The 16,797-nt window shown below is 48.2% G+C and overlaps 1 protein-coding gene across 4 annotated transcripts in view; it reads left to right on the forward strand.

Annotated features, from left to right (window-relative positions):
• Positions 1-16,797, forward strand: part of QRICH1 (glutamine rich 1) — a 34,800-nt gene that overhangs the window by 5,837 nt on the left and 12,166 nt on the right. For all 4 annotated transcript variants that reach the window (XM_059664790.1, XM_059664788.1, XM_059664787.1 and 1 more), the window contains 2 exons: positions 5,983-6,312; positions 9,337-10,371. In XM_059664790.1, coding sequence (XP_059520773.1) covers positions 6,004-6,312; positions 9,337-10,371 — 1,344 coding nt within the window. In that variant the 5' untranslated portion in view covers positions 5,983-6,003. The remainder of the gene's footprint in view (positions 1-5,982; positions 6,313-9,336; positions 10,372-16,797) is intronic.

A 16,797-nucleotide genomic window follows, 5' to 3' on the forward strand; every position in this document is an offset into this window, starting at 1 on the left:
GAGGCCCGGTGCACAAAAATTTGTGCACTCGGGGGGGAGGGGGCGTCCCTCAGCCTGGCCTGTGCCCTCTAGCAGTCTGGGACCCCTCAGGAGATAACGACCTGCTGGCTTAGGACTGCTCCCGGGTGGCAGACGGCAGGCCCAATCCCTAGGTGCAGCCCCTGGTCGGGCTCAGAGCAGGGCCGATTGGGGAGTTGGGGCGCTGCCCCCTGTCACACTCAAGGTAGGGTCGATGGGGAGGTTGTGGCGCAACCCCCTGTCACGCACAGAGCGGGGCCCATCAGGGGGTTGAGGAGCTCCCCCCTGTCACACACAGAGCAGGGCGCATCAGGGGGTTGGGGCACCACACCCTGTCACACTCAGGGCAGGGCTGATGGGGAGGTTATGGCTCTACCCCGTCACACACAGAGCAGGGCCCGTGGGGGGGGCGGGGGGGTTGGGGCACCGCCCTCTATCACCCACAGAGCAGGGCCGATCAGGGGGTTGGGGCGCTGCCACTCTCACACTCAGGGCAGGGCTGATGGGGAAGTTATGGCTCTACCCCATCACACACAGAGCAGGGCCGGGGGGGGGAGGGGGTTGGGGCGCCGCACCCTGTCACACACAGAGCCGCAGGGCGATCAGGGGGTTTGGGCACTGCCCCCTGTCACGCTGATCCCGGTGCCGGGAGGCATATTACCCTTTTACTATATAGGGTAGAGGCCTGGTGCATGGGTGGGGCCAGCTGGTTTGCCCTGAAGGGTGTCCTGGATCAGGGTGGGGGTCCCCACTGGGGTGCCTGGCCAGTCTGGGTGAGGGGCTGAGGGCTGTTTTCAGGCTGGGAGTGACTGAAGTTCCCAACCGCTCCTTTTTTCCTTTTTTTTTTTTTTAATTCTGGGCCAGCTTTACCTTGAGGCTTGGCTCCAGCTCTTAGGCCTCCGCTGCTGAAAGAAGGTTTCTGGCCTTTGCTTACAATGTTGCGAATCTGCTGGCTGAAGTTGGGCGGTATTTGTTACAATGTTTCTTAAACTGCCTGCTCAGAGGCCTGCAGCCGCAGGCGGGGAACGCTGGTTTCCTCCAACGATCCTCCTCAGTCACTGAAGCAAGCAAGCCTCATGTTAGTTTCAAGCTGCCTGGCTGCCAGCAGCCATCTTGGCTGACAGTTAATTTGCATATCTTGCTGATTAGCCAATGAAAAGGGTATCGGTCGTATGCCAATTACCATGTTTCTGTTTTATTAGTGTAGATTGCCGCCGCCCCCCTCCCCCCAATGCCCTCACCTCCCTGGTGTCTGTGTCCATTGGTTAGGTGTATATGCATGGATACAAGTCCTTTGGTTGATCCCTTACCTCCACCCTCCCCTACCTTCCCTCTGAGGTTTGACAATCTGATCGATGCTTCTCTGTCTCTGGATCTGTTTTTGTTCATCAGTTTATTTTGTTCATTATATTCCACAAATGAGTGAGATCATATGATATTTATCTTTCTCTGACTGGCTTATTTCACTTAGCATAAGGCTCTCCAGTTCCATCCGTGCTGTTGCAAATGGTAAGAACTCCTTTTTTACCGCAGCATAGTATTCCATTGTGTAGATGTACCTGCATATGGTTTTATACTTTTGGCTCTAAACTACTTAAAACACATTGCTAGCTACTTACCAAAAGGTGTTTTTACCATTGAATATTTCAAATATTTTCACAAGTATAGAGAAGATTATAATGAGCACGTGTGTATGAACCGTTATCAACTTTTCTAAGTTTTATAGATTTTTCCCCTTTTTTTTGATGAAAGCTTAAAGAATAAACCTTGAGATTTCATAGCAGATACCTTTTTCCAAGCTTTTTTCCATTCTTTTTGAGACATGACCATCCATCTTACTTGCCATTCTGCCCAGGGAATAAATTGATATTTAGAGTTTCTTGTAGTGACATTTTTGAAGGTTGCATTCTGGGTATACTGACAGGATTTGTTTGGAGTAGAATAGTTTTTATCATCTTTGAAACCTTGATTTAGAAAAAAACTCCCAAGTTTGATTTGGTAGAAATGCTGTATTCTAAAACTAAAAGATGGATTAAACAGAAATTATACTCACCTAGCTAGATGTTTGTCAGAAATAGAGGGCATGGGACTTCAATTTCTTTGTTACATAGTGGGAAGTCTAGAGATACTCTAAAGTAATGAGTCCACAAATAGAGGCTTAAAGCTATCAAGGGGATTGTGACAAAAAATAAAATGTAATTGGCAGAAGTTGGTGAGAGGAAGATGATTTAAATGCCCAAAACTCACCATTCCTAAAGGACAGATCAGCGTTTATTCAAAATGGGAAGATCAGGAGTCCCTGGCCGGGGAGCTCAGTTGGTTAGAGTGTTGCCCGGAGATGTCAGGATTGCAGGTTCAGTCCCCTGTCAGGACACATACAAGACAACCAGTGGCCCTGGCCAGTGGCTCAGGTGGTTAGAGCATCATCCTGTGCACCGAAAGGTTGTGGGTGCCATTTCCGGTCAGGACACTTGCCTAGGTTGTGGGTTCGATCCCTGGTCCAGGCGACGACAGGAGACAACCAATCAATGTTTCTCTTTTTCTCTTTATCTCCTTCCCTCGCTCCCTCCCTGCCTTCCTCTCTCTTTAAAAAACACACATATCTTTGAGTGAGGATTTTTTAAAAAAAGAATCGACCAATGAATGAATAAATAAGTGGAACAAATTGAGGTTTCTCCCCCCCCTTTTCTCTCTCTCTCTCTCTCTTTTTGAAAATATATTTTATTGATTTTTTACAGAGAGGAAGGGAGAGGGATAGAGAGTTAGAAACATCGATGAGAGAGGAACATCGATCAGCTGCCTCCTGCACACCTTCTACCGGGAATGTGCCCACAACCAAGGTAAATGCCCTTGACCGGAATCGAACCTGGGACCTTTCAGTCCGCAGGCCGACGCTCTATCCACTGAGCCAAACTGGTTAGGGCTCTCTCTCTTTCTCTAAAATCAAAAACTAAAATTGCTAGTTCAAGAACCAGAAGTCAAAGTGTTCTTAGTGATTTCTTCATTTTATATCTTCGTATAGTATCTGAACATTTCTTCTTAGAAAATGGATGTATTGCCCTAACCGGTTTGGCTCAGTGGATAGAGCGTCGGCCTGTGGACTGAAGGGTCCCGGGTTTGATTCCAGTCAAGGGCATGTACCTTGGTTGCGAGCACATCCCCAGTGGGGGGCGTGCAGGAGGCAGCTGATCGATGTTTCTCTCTCATCGATGTTTCTAACTCTCTATCCCTCTCCCTTCCTCTCTATAAAAAATCAATAAAATATATTTTTTTAAAAAAGAAAAGAAAATGGGTGTATTACTTTTACCCCCCCCCCCCAAAAAAAAAGAAAAACAAAAAACACAGAAAATCCAAGTGGAAAATACACTGAAAAGTGAAGAGAGCTTGTTTCTAGGAAGAAAGTTGGTGCCTTTCTCCTTTATACTTAATATCAGACTTGCGATGAGTCCCTGGAAGTAGGGAAACTTTAAAAGGTGAGAGGAAATAAGGCCACTAGGAAGACTCCAGGGACTGCCTTGACCAAGCAGTATTTGTATGAAGGTTTCCTAGTTCTATAAATTTAATTTGCAATGTTTCTTTGTACTTACTGTGTGCTCATATTTATCTTCTCTCAGATTTGAGACAAAGTTTGTGATTCATGATTCCTTATATTTTATTTTTTATTGCTTTGACATATAGCTGTGCTTCCTGCACAGGCAATCTTCAAAATTCAAGCAGTCTCTCAATATTTTACAGGAATGCAACTAACTGATGAAGGAAATAAATTAGGAAATACGAATGTCAGTTGACCTCTGCTGTTTTATAATGGAGGTAAAAAAAACACACAACACACCAAAAACCTGAACTCTGCACCGGCACGGGAGAGAACCAGTTACCTGCTGCTTGTACCGTCTCTCCCCGGCCCCTTCTGAGCCGAGAGCACTAGTGTGTGTCCTGAGGCAGTAGGATCACATGTTGTGACGTGTGCTGTGGCGTCTGTGATGAGAGTTGTCTTCTGAAGAAGGGCATTCCGGTTGTGGTGTTCTCGTCCAAAGGAGGCCGTGGCGCTCTGTGCCCAGTGAGTTGGCGGGTCACCTGCGCTGAGTGGCCTGCCCTGACGGACGGACGGATGGGTGCGTGGCCTTGACCGTCTCCCTCCTGGACAGCACTGATAGCTTAATTTTGAAGTCGCATAGAAGATCGCTATGCCCCTGCCCTGGAGAAGGAGGAGCTGGGAGGGGGGGGGGGAGAGGTGAGAAGGACGGACGGTGAACGTTCAGAAGGCGAGGCCTGCGCCAGCGCTCGCTGTGCTCTGCCCTCGCTGTGCTTGTGGTTTCCTGGGAGCCTGGTTCAGACAGGACGAGGCCGGTGCTGTCTCATTGGTGGAGACGCACGTTTACAGTGTGTTACGTACGTCGTCACGGAAGAGTCATTGCTGGGACTCTTCTGCGTGAAACAGCCGACTGGAGTCTGTGCTGTGCCTACAGCACTCCCCAGAAATAGTGCCAGTGCCCGTCAGTGAATCGCAGGAGGAGTCGTGTCTTGTCTTTGGTCTCACTCTGGCTGTGGGTTTTTCCCCAAGGTACATACTAACCATTTACTAGGGAAAAGCATAACATTTATGGTTGTAAGTTATAGATATTATGGAACCAAGAGTCATAATGCTTCTTGTTCCAGATTGAATTCCAAATGCAATGAAGCACCTACTGTGTGTCAGCCATTCAGAGAGGACCAGGACACAGTTTTGTCTGCCAGTTGGAAGAGATGATATAGACACCTTATATCTATAACATAAGGCAAAACGTGCAGGCAGTGAGAGACTGATGTTTCCAGCCTGATGGCTCAAGAAGCAGGTCATTTTTCCAGACATTTGAGATGGACTGAGAGTCCTTTTGGCAAAAAGGGTCACTGGGCTGGCGTGGCTCTCGCATCCTGCTGCTGCTCTAGCTGTTCCGGAGGTGCTGCTGACCAGGAAAGGAGGGGTGGCAGCAGGGCAGCAGGGCAGGCGGCCGCCCGTCACAGGGGCGCATGGCTGTCCTTCAGGAGCTGGGTGCCCCTCCCCACTCCTGCAGGGTAACTCTCCGGGTAAGGACCCTGGTGGGAAGCGTGGAGAATTGGTTTCTGAATCGTGGTAGTGACCTAGTCATTGAAGACACCATTCAGTTCCCTCCTCCGCTTATGTTAACAGTGAATACCTATGTAGCCCTCTCTGTGTCAGGTTCTTTCCTAGGTGCCTTACATATATTTAATCCTCATGTCAATTTTGTGAGGTAAATACTATTTTATCCCCATTTTATAGACAAGGAAACTAAGGTCAACTGACTTGTCCGGGATTGCCCAGCTAAGGAGAAATGGGGGTAGGATTTGAACCTAGATGGTCTGGCTCCAAAATCCATGCTCGTATTCAGTCAGCTGTGTCACAAAAGAATGAGCAATATGTGGCAACATGGAATTTGGGTGCTCCTGATGAGAGGTGGGAGGTCAAGAACACATCCCCTATCTCTTGGGTCTTGCCATAGCTGGGTGGTATGCTGTCCCTTCACTGTAGCACGGAGCTGGCAGTGGAAATAGGACAGGTCAGTAGGATCCCTGTTCTTAGCTTCCCTGGTAGTCCTCTCTGTGATGGTCACAGAGCCGTTTTGCATGTGACTCATTGTCCAGTGCTTGGCTCTGCAGAAAAGATGGGATTGGCCTAGTGCTGGGTGGAGAGCGTGTTTTTAGCCCGTTTCATCCAGTACTGTGACGCATGCTTTTGTTTTTTTGTCTTCAGTGTGATAGTTTGATTAAGAAATGTTTATGGAAACAATTTTCAGGTACCATTAATTGGAAAAAATAAGGTGGTATAATAAAATTTTACTTTGGATTCCAGATGTATACAGCTGCCCTGATTATTCTATTCTGATGCAAGAGTGTTTGCCCTGTGCATTTCAAGATATAAAAATAATAGCATAATTTTGACTTATGGCCACTTATTTTTATTACTAGGAACCCTGAGGCCTCTGCAATATGAATAATTCTCTGGAGAACACCATCTCCTTTGAAGAGTACATCCGCGTGAAGGCGCGGTCAGTCCCACAGCACAGGATGAAGGAATTTCTGGACTCACTGGCCTCGAAGGGGCCAGAAGCCCTTCAGGAGTTCCAGCAGACGACTACCACGACCATGGTGTACCAGCAGGGCGGGAACTGCATTTACACCGACAGCACCGAAGTGGCCGGGTCTTTGCTTGAACTGGCCTGTCCAGTCACCACCAGTGTTCAGCCACAAACCCAGCAAGAGCAGCAGATCCAGGTTCAGCAGTCACAGCAAGTCCAGGTAAAGGGCAGTGCTGAGGTGCTCCTCCTTCCTGGGCTGTACTTGCCATCATGGTTGTGTTCAGTCAGAGTATCACAGCTGCAGTCTCAGAGGTTACTTTCACCAAGGGGAATATTGTTTTTTAAGCATTTTCTTTAATACAAAGTTTCATAGTTCATGCAGACCAAAAATATTTGCAACCACTGTCAATGACCACCGATGCTTGCCTTTGCTTTGGAGAATTGAATAGTCTAGAAATCAGAGGTCTTCTGGGGCTGTTTGATGTGACACACTGATGTAACTGAAGTTCCCTTCCATCTTACCTCCCTAAGCAGATCAGGAACACGGGAGGGTTAGTCTTGGCTCCTTACTAAAAGCATGACATTTAGAGCTCATTTGAAAATGGAAAAACTGATGGATTCTAGTGATCTTCATCTCGCTGTATGGTTCCATGAATCAGGGTACCTGCAGATTTCTAGCTCTGCATTTGCTGTTTATAGTTCATAAGCCTCAAGAAACAGTGCTAATCAATCACGCGCTTTCCGAAAGAGGAGGAACTAATAAATTGGCTGGGATGGTAAACGTTTTCTTCTCTAGGGTTCTTTATATAAGTGAAACTAAATCTCTAGTTACAAATGCTGCTTTCTTGCTACTGAATTGTGGTTACATTTCATTTTGCCCTTGATGCTTTTTTCCCACCAACAAAATAGAAAAGGGAGTGGAAGAGGCAGGAGTGTGGTGAGGTGTGTTCTGGTGAAATAGAAGGTTAGCCCTTTGCCTCTTGGGACTGCAAGTGGCTATATTCCTCTGTTTAAAATTAAACATTCCCACCAGTAGTGGCGTATGAAGATTCCAATTTTTTTACATCCCCACCAACACGTGCTATTTGTCTTTTTATTTTTTTTTGTAGCCACCCTAGTGGGTTTGAGGTGGTATCTCATGGTTTTGATTTGCATTTCCCTGATAGCTAACAATGTCGAACAACTCTTCATGTGCTTGTTAGCCATTTGCATGTCTCCTTTGGATGAATGTCTATTCAGGTGCCCTCCCATTTGTTTGTGTGTGGTACGAGGAAGCGGTCCAACTTCGTTCTTTTCATGCGGACAGCCGGTGGTTCTGGCACCATCCTTGGCTGTCTTTTGTGCTGTCTCCTTCTGCTGTTAGATAGAGGCACTCCCTCATCTGCCTTTTTGTTTTCTTCTTTTCTAATTTCTAGCTGTGTTTAAAGTAATTTAGATATGTGTGTCTGATGGGAAAAATCTTTCCCTTCTTTTGAAATTTTATAAGTTTATTTGAGCCAAACTGATGACATATGCCATAAAGGAAGATCTCAAATGCTCCCAAATCTTTCCCTTTTTAATATATGCATATTTTCATTGATTTCAGAGAGGGAGAAGGAGAGAAAAACAATAATGAGAGAGAATCATTCATCGGCTGCCTCCTGCACGCCCCCTACTGGGGATTAAGCCTGCAACCCAGGCATGTGTCCTTGACCTGAATCAAACCCGGGATCCTTCAGTCCACAGGCCAACGCTCTATCCACTGAGCAACACCAGCTAGGGCAAATCTTTCCCTTTTGTAAATTACACATTATGCATAGCATCTCTTCATGCTGCTTTGTATACGAAATAACAACAATAAGATGAGTTGCATTATCAGAAATGTGTGATCCAGGATAGAGTAACCTTCCTCAAATTAAATTTTCAGAAATCTTATGGGTTTTTTAATGGCTTCTCTATTAAGGACAAGCATGTCTTAAATAAGCACTCTAACAAAACAAGCAAATAAACAACAACAAACTCATATATACAGAGAGCAGATTGGTGGTTACCAGCGGGGAAAGGGCAAAGTGGGTGAAGGGGTCAATTGTATAGTGAAAGGTGCTGACTAGACTTTGGTATTGATCACTTTGTAGTGTGTACAGATATCGAATTACAGTGTTACTCATTATATAATGTTATATACCAATTTTGCCTCTTTTTTTTAAAGGTACTCCAAGGAATTGTTAAATAGTGCCTGTATTTTATTTATTTTTTATTTTAAAAAATATTTTTTATTAATTTCAGAGAGGGAGAGCGAGATAGAAATATCAATCATGAGAGAGAATCATTGATTGACTGCCTCCTGCATGCTCCCCACTGGGGATTGAGCCCACAACCCAGGCATGTGCCCTTGATCGGTATCGAACCCGGGACCCTTTAGTCCGCAGGCTGACACTCTGTCCACTGAGCTAAACCGGTTAGGGTAGTGCCTGCATTTTAGCAGCAAAGCTGGAGATATTTCCAAAAGACATTTCAAAAGTTTTCTCTCTACTGTGTTTTCCACTAGTTGTTTGGTGGGAGTAGATTTGATACTGAGTTGGGAATTGAGTGCCTGTGGAAAGAACATACTTGTCTTTCTGACCTTTTAAAATAGTGATCCGCACACTTTTTATCATTCACCCCATGGATAAACTATTTTTTTAACATGCAAGGAAATATATATTTATAAATTATATACTTGTACTACTATATCAATAAGCAAAACCAAAAGTAGTCACATTTTAATCCTCACCCAAGGATATTTTTCCATTGAGTTTTAGAGAGAGATAGAAACATTGATGTAAGAGATTCATTGATTGGTTACCTCCTGCACGCTCCCCGACTGGGGCTGGGGATAGAGTCTGCAGCCGAGGTATGTGTCCTTGACTGGAATCGGACCTGGTACCCTTTAGTCCGCCGATGCTCTATCTACTGAGCCAAACTGGTCGGGGCAAAGGGGGGTCACATACTTAAAAAAGAGTAAAAAGTGAGCAAAAGTTCAGATATTTCCTTTGTAGGGCCCAGTTGATAGCCTAGTTGCTCTCACGTGGATTATGTTGCTCTGAATGCAATGTGATGCTGGAGAATTTTGCAGATGGTTTTGGGAGTGGTGGCCTCCCCAGAAGCCTTGGTCCGGCAGCCCTTCCTCCTCACGTGCCTGGGCCTCCGCCTGACGTCTTTCCTCCCCTGCGGGGCTGGGCCTCGGTGTTGTCTCATTGACTCACTGTGACTCTTGTTGCTGCAGGTACAAGTGCAGGTACAGCCGTCTCCGCAGCAGGTTTCAGCACAGCAGCTCTCCCCGCAGCTCACCGTGCACCAACCTCCTGAGCAGCCCTTCCAGGTCCAGGTGCAGATCCAAGGCCAAGCACCACAGCCGGCAGCCCCTTCCATCCAGACCCCAACGTTGCAGAGTCCCAGCCCCTCACAGCTACAGGCAGCCCAGATCCAGGTGCAGCACGTGCAGGCAGCGCAGCAGATCCAAGCTGCAGAGATCCCAGAGGAGCACATCCCACATCAGCAGATCCAGGCTCAGCTGGTGGCTGGCCAGTCTCTGGCTGGGGGTCAGCAGATCCAAATCCAGACCGTGGGTGCCCTTTCCCCACCACCGTCCCAGCAGGGCTCACCGCGGGAAGGGGAGCGACGGGTTGGCACAGCCAGTGTTCTCCAGCCGGTGAAGAAGCGCAAAGTGGACATGCCCATCACTGTGTCCTACGCCATCTCAGGGCAGCCGGTGGCCACCGTGCTGGCCATTCCGCAGGGCCAGCAGCAGAGCTACGTATCTTTGAGGCCAGACTTACTGACAGTGGACAGTGCCCACCTGTACAGTGCCACGGGGACCATTACCAGCCCCACCGGAGAGACCTGGACCATCCCTGTTTACTCTGCCCAGCCCCGGGGGGACCCTCAGCAGCAGAGCATTACCCACATTGCCATTCCCCAGGAGGCCTACAACGCAGTACACGTCAGTGGCTCACCCACGGCCCTGACGGCTGTAAAGCTGGAGGACGACAAGGAGAAGATGGTGGGCACGTCAGTAGTGAAAAACTCCCATGAAGAGGTAGTGCAGACCCTGGCAAACTCTCTCTTTCCAGCACAGTTCATGAATGGCAACATCCACATTCCAGTGGCTGTGCAGGCTGTGGCAGGCACATACCAGAATACAGCTCAGACTGTCCATATATGGGACCCTCAGCAGCAGCCACAGCCACAGACGCCCCAGGAACAGACGCCACCGCCACCGCCGCCGCAGCAGCAGCAGCAGCTCCAGGTGACTTGTTCAGTAAGTGAGACTCACCTGTGCGTAGCCTGCGCCCTCAGGACCCACTCAAACCCAGAACTTGCCTGGCAACCTCTGACCCTTCTGGTTGTTTATGCAATGATGTTAGTCTCGAAGTAGTAAAGTGTTTAATATTCTAGATGGGGGAGGGGAGGGGACAGAAGCAGTAAGTGAAGCTATGAAACAGGAGTTCTGTCCTGGTACCTGGAGGTAAATGAAATGATCAGTAACTGCTTTAGGGTTACCTGGGGTGCTTCATTGTTACTATCTCTTTGGAAGAGTAAAGTTCTAAGTAGAGACCAGTGGTACCCCTAAGTGGTATCCTCATCCCAGGAGCTACTTTCTGTATCATAAATGAAAGGATCTGGTGGAACCTTAGTAGTTTAGCACAGACTTTAAACTAGCTCAGTGGAGCGGACATGTAATTGTTCTTTTTTTCGTTGTCATCTGTGGACTCAGTGTAGGTGAATTAGAAGATCTAAAATACCTCCTAGTTGGCCTATCACCTTTGGGAGCCTTGAACAAGCCATTTATGCAGTGGGATTTCCCAAAGGTGTTTTTATGGTCCTTAAAAATCCTCCTATATAATAAAAGGCTAATATGCAAATTGACCAAACAGCAAAATGACCACAGTCGCTGTGATGCCCACTGACCACCAGGAGGCAGATGCTCAATGCAGGAGCTGCCCCCTGGTGGTCAGTGCGCTCCCACAGGCAGAGTGCCGCTCAGCCGGAAGCCAGGCTCATGGCTGGTGAGTGCAGAGGCAGTGGCGGGAGCTTTCCTGCCTCCACAGCTGCACTAAGGATTTCTGACTGCCGGCTTAGGCCTAAGCCGTCAGTGTGACAGCCCCTGAGGGCTCCCAAACTGCGAGAGGGCGCAGGCTGGGCTGAGGAACACACACACACACACACACACACACACACCACACCAGTGCATGAATTTTGTGCGCTGGGCCTCTAGTAGTTAAGATAAGCCTTGGTTACTTGAATTTTCTTTTATGACAGCTATGTTAAATTTTTTTTTTTAATATATTTTATTGATTTTTTACAGAGAGGAAGGGAGAGGGATAGAGAGTTAGAAACATTGATGAGAGAGAAACACCGATCAGCTGCCTCCTGCACACTCCCCACTGGGGATGTGCCCGCAACCAAGGTACATGCCCTTGACCGGAATCGAACCTGGGACCCTTGAGTCCGCAGGCCGACGCTCTATCCGCTGAGCCAAACCGATTAGGGCTTGAATATTTTTTTTAAGTTTTTCATTTTGAAATCATTTAGATTTATATAAAAGTTGCAAAAATATAATTCTGTTGAAATTTTAACTTTAAAATTGTTTTGCTCTTTTATCATTTCTAATTGTTAACTTCTCAAGACTATAGTGCACTTCCCAGCCCTTGTCTAGCAGAGCTTTAGGGTGGATCGGGGCCTCTGGCCTTGTGGATCTGCTGAAGACACTGTGCCTCGCAGGGCAAGGCTCCTGGGCTGCATGGGAGGGAGCTGACACCATGGAGCACAGGCGGACCAGGGACCACACTCAGAAACTTGGGCAGTAAATGATTTTGATGAGGCAAAAGCTGACCAGGCAACAGTGTATGATCTTAGGTGACTTTATTAAAGAACTACTGAATAATCAGCTGCCAGGCCTAGAAGCAGCACAAGACAGTCATTGTTTCAGGTAGCTTATAGTCCGTTGTAGGAGTAAGAACATATAATTTCTGTTTCTTTGAATTATTTATAAGGCAGCATAATGAAGTGTGACATTGTGTGCCACACACACAAAGAAAAACTGGGACTTCAGAAACCATTGCAGGCTAACAAGTCAGCAGAGGCATCTTTGTGGGAGAAGGGGTGTGGGCTCTGTGGTTTCTAGCTCACTGACAGAATGGAGCAGCACGAGCAGAGTCAGGGCGGGGAGGAGGGACATGGCCTTGGGCAGCATGAGGGGCTGTGGGAGAGACGGTAGTATGGGAGCAAAGGAGTCACTTTCCCAGAGTGAAGAGTGGAACTGGATGATGATTTCGGGTGGGCAGTTTTTCAGATTCCTACGAGTGTGATTAGAAGAATCAGCCTGGTGGTGTGGCTCAGTGGTTGAGCATTGACCTAGGAACCAGAAGGTCACGGTTCAATTCCCGGTCAGGGCACATGCCCAGGTTGTGGGCTTGATCCCCAGTAGGGGGTGTGCAGGAGGCAGCCAGTCAGTGGTTCTCTCTCATCATTGATGTTTCTTTTTTTTTTTTTTCTTTATTGATGTTTCTTTCTCTCTCTCTCCCTCTCTGAAACCAATAAAAATATATTTTAAAGGAAGAAGAATCAAGTGTGGGGGTGGAGAGTTGGTTGCCTCCAGGAGAGACCAGCCAGGAGACTTGTGATAGGGCTTGTACTGAGCTTTGCTTGCAGGCTTGGAACTCATCATGCCTCTTCGCAGCTCTCTTGGGCCTGATGGTCCAATTTTCAGGTCAGGGCTCTTGGTACTCATTCGTCTCTTAATAATTTGTACACTCGGGCCTGGCTGGTTTGGCTCAGTGGCTAGAGCGTCAGCCTGTGGACTGAAGGGTCCCGGGTTGCGGGCTCGATCCCCAGCGGGGGGCCTGCAGGAGGCAGCCAATCAATGATTCTCATCATGGATGTTTCTGTCTCTCTCTCCCTCTCCCTTCGTCTCTGAAATCAATAATAAAAATATATTTTAAAAATAATAATAGTTTGTATATTCGGGCCCTTCAGCAGAAGATCTTTCCTGGAGTTCATTTAGTGGGCCCCTGTTCTTTGGTGCTGTGTCTCCGTTGGGAAAGTCTTCTGGGGACTTATATCAAGCATTATTACCAGAAAAAGAAAAATTGGGAAGAATACTCCTCATGCAGGAAAGATGAGTTTGTCCGCTCACACCACAAACATCCCTGGCCTCCCCCTCAGGTGCTGTGCTGAGGCGCAGTGACTCCGTCTCTGCCGGGGGGCTCTCGCAGCCTGTGGGCAGGCAGCTGTGCTGTGGAGTGAGCTGGACTCTAAGGAGCGTGTTGTGCTCCTCCACCTGCCACCCTGTATGACAGCTCATCACCATGTTTCTGGCAGAACCTCCCGCCCTTGGCCTCTCATCCCCCTCCGTCGCTTGCCTGACTTCTCCGCTCTACATTATTCCCAGAATCCTCAAAAGGATTGTGTGTACAAGCCGACCCCACTTGCTAGCCAGTTTTCAGCTCCACAGTGTGCTCTGGGCCGCAGGGTCAGCGTGGCCAGAGCCAATAGGCACATCTGTTCCTAATCTTCGCAGCACACAACCCAGCCTTCTTGAAACTCGCCCGGGCTCTCATTTGTACCTGGCTTCTTCCCGTGCCATTGATGCTTTCCCTTCTTAGGATCTGGTGTCTGACCCTCTGTCCGAACCGTACGCGTTGATGTTCCTCCGCGAGCAGGACTCGCCCTTTCTTCTCCCCCAGGAATTTCTGTCCTTTGGTACGGTTTTCACACAATCTAGATCAGGGGTGGGGAATGCCTGGCCCCAGGGCCCTGTCCTTTGATCAGGCCCTGCCAAGGCAACCCCAGACAGAACTTGAAATTCAAGGAATCTGGGAGCTTCTTCCATGGCAGCATCATTTTAAGTTGCTCATGTTGTATGGCCCACGAGTGATGACACAAATGTGTAAATGGCCCTTGGCAGGGAAAGGCCCCGCCCTGCCCCAGACGGTGCTGCTGCTAAAGACGTCCGCCGACACTGCCAGCATTGTTCTTCGGTTCCATATTTTAACTCATTTAACTCTCCCACCAACCTGACGAGATACGTACCACTATCTCCATGTTACATATGAAGAAACTGAGGCACAGAGAGAGTCAACAGCAAGGCCACCATTTAGTAAGTAGCTGACTTGGGATTCAACCCTGGACAGGCAGGCACTGCAGTCCATGGTAACCCCTGTGCTGCACTGACACACACCTCTTAGACTCTCCATGCCTTTCCCATTAGGTCCCTCCCCACAAGTTCAGCAGTCATTGTTTACTTGGACTTAAGAAGATCCCTCAGCTCTTCATTAGCATCAACTCTGCCGCTGTCGAAAACCTCCCAGTCCGAGAAGGTGGCAGCATTAGCCAGTCACCCGTTTCCTTAAGCCGGAAACCCAGGAGTCGTCCCGGAGTCTGCTTTCCCTTCCTCCTCACCGCAAGTTCATCAATAAGCCACATTGGTTCTACCACCAAACTTCGCAGACTCTTAAATCATTCCACTGCCACTGAGTTGAGGCGACCAACACCTGCTTCCACTTTTGCTCTTCATTTCATTCTCCGTAGATCACCATGAGCAATATTTGTTTTTTGTTAATCCTCACCCGAGGATATTTTTTTCATTGATTTTTTAGAGAGAATGGAAGAGGGAGGGGGGAGAGAGGGAGACAGACAGACAGATGGACATCGATGTGCCCGGTCTGGTTTGGCTCAGTAGATAGAGCATCAGCCTGTGGACTAAAGGGTCCCAGGTTTGATTCCCGTCAAGGACACATGCCCGGGTGTCAGCTCAATACTCAGGGGGGCGTGCAGGAGGCAGCCAGTCAGTAATTCTCTCTCATCATTGATGCTTCTCTCTCTCTCCCTCTCCCTTCCGCTCTGAAATCAATAAAAATATATTGTTTTTAAAAAAGAGAGAAGCGTTGGTGTGTGGGAGACCCATCAATTCGTTGCCTCCCACACACCCCGACCAGGGCTGGGGATCAAGCCTGCAACCCAGGTATGTGCCCTGACTGGGAACCGAACTTGTGACCCTCCGATGCATAGGCAGGTGTGGTCTAACCATTTAGCCACACAGACCAGGGCTAATTATTATTATTATTATTGTTGTTTTTAATCCTCACTCTAGGACAGTGATGACGGACCTTTTGAGCTCGGCGTGTCAGCATTTTGAAAAACCCTAACTTAACTCTGGTGCCGTGTCACATATAGAAATTTTTTGATATTTGCAACCATAGTAAAACAAAGACTTATATTTTTGATATTTATTTTATATATTTAAATGCCATTTAACAAAGAAAAATCAACCAAAAAAATGAGTTTGCGTGTCACCTCTGACACGTGTGTCATAGGTTCGCCATCACTGCCCTAGGATATGCTCATTGGTTTTAGAGAGGGGGGAAGGGAAAAGGAGAGAGAAAAGATTATCAATTGGTTGCCTTCCATACTTACCCCAACCGGGGATCAAACCTGCAACCTAGGTATGTGCCCTGACTGGGAATTGCACTCGCAACCTTTTAGTATATGGGAATATGTTCCAACCAACTGAGCCATACTGGCCAGGTCAAGAATAACTTTTTTTTTTTTTAATGTAACATTATGTCACTTCCCAGCTTAAAACTATCCAAGGGACTCCATTATAAATAGGAAAAAATCCTCTAACCAGTGTACAAGGTCTTACTTACATCAGTACTTTTCAACCTGGGTACTACCCATGTTCACCGATAGACATCTGGACCCGTGTGGAAGAATCGTGGTTGTCAAGATGCTTGGGAATGTTACATGAAGTGGGTAGAGGCACACAAAGGAGGGGCCTCGCAAAAAGCCAGTAGAGAAGCAGTTCCCCACCTACTTACGCAGTCAGGTTCCCAGGTTTCCAGCTTGGGTAGGTGGTGTTGCCATTGAAAAGGGAGGGGGATCTCAGGAGTGCCGTCGGGTGGACGGGGATGAGTTCTCGGTCGAGGTCAGTGTGAGGTCGCTAGCAGGTGTCCAGGTGGAGGTGCACAGTCCCACGGGAGATTGCGGGAGGTCTACTTACAATTGGCATCGCTTCGAGCTGCCAAGTCAGCCGTCATTTCCACCCACGTGGAAACCTATCTGGGAACAGGCGAGACTCAGCGGGAGGCTGGCAGCTGAGCTAAGGGGTGCGGAGCGGAGCTCCGGGGCTGGCGCTGGGATGGCTTTGCCTCCTCAAGGCGCCTCGTCAGCGCTGATGCGGTGGTGTTTATCTTTATTTGATGACAGCGTATTTACGTGTCCTGGATTAATGACTGTGCTTTTGATTTGAATGGTGGGACATTCCTCAGGAAAGTTGCTCAAGGAAGTTTGTTCAGTGTGGACAGGTGCGGGAGCCCCGAGCCTGTGCGTGGTGCCTGTCCCGCGGGGGGGGGGGGGGGGCGGACTGTGGCTCAGACTCCTGGGTAGTCGCTGCCGCTTGTCTGCATGGCTGCGCCGTCAGCTCACTGAGGGTGGGAACACTCTTCCCTTGGAGGCAGGAAGCTAGGGCAGTGCCTCCTGTCTCCGGAACAGTCCTTACGGGCCAGAGCAGCATTGCTGAGGTGGGCCTGGGAAATGGAGCCTGTGTGTAGCTGGAGAAGGCCGACCCTCCTGGCTTGCAGTGGCAGGGATAGGGACATGGCCTGTCTGTTGGACTTTCCTTTCTCTAAAGCAGTGGCTCTCAACCGTGGCTGCACATTAGAATCACCTGGGAAGCTTTTTAAAA

Source organism: Myotis daubentonii, chromosome 14, assembly GCF_963259705.1.
Source record: "Myotis daubentonii chromosome 14, mMyoDau2.1, whole genome shotgun sequence".
NCBI lineage: Eukaryota > Metazoa > Chordata > Mammalia > Chiroptera > Vespertilionidae > Myotis > Myotis daubentonii.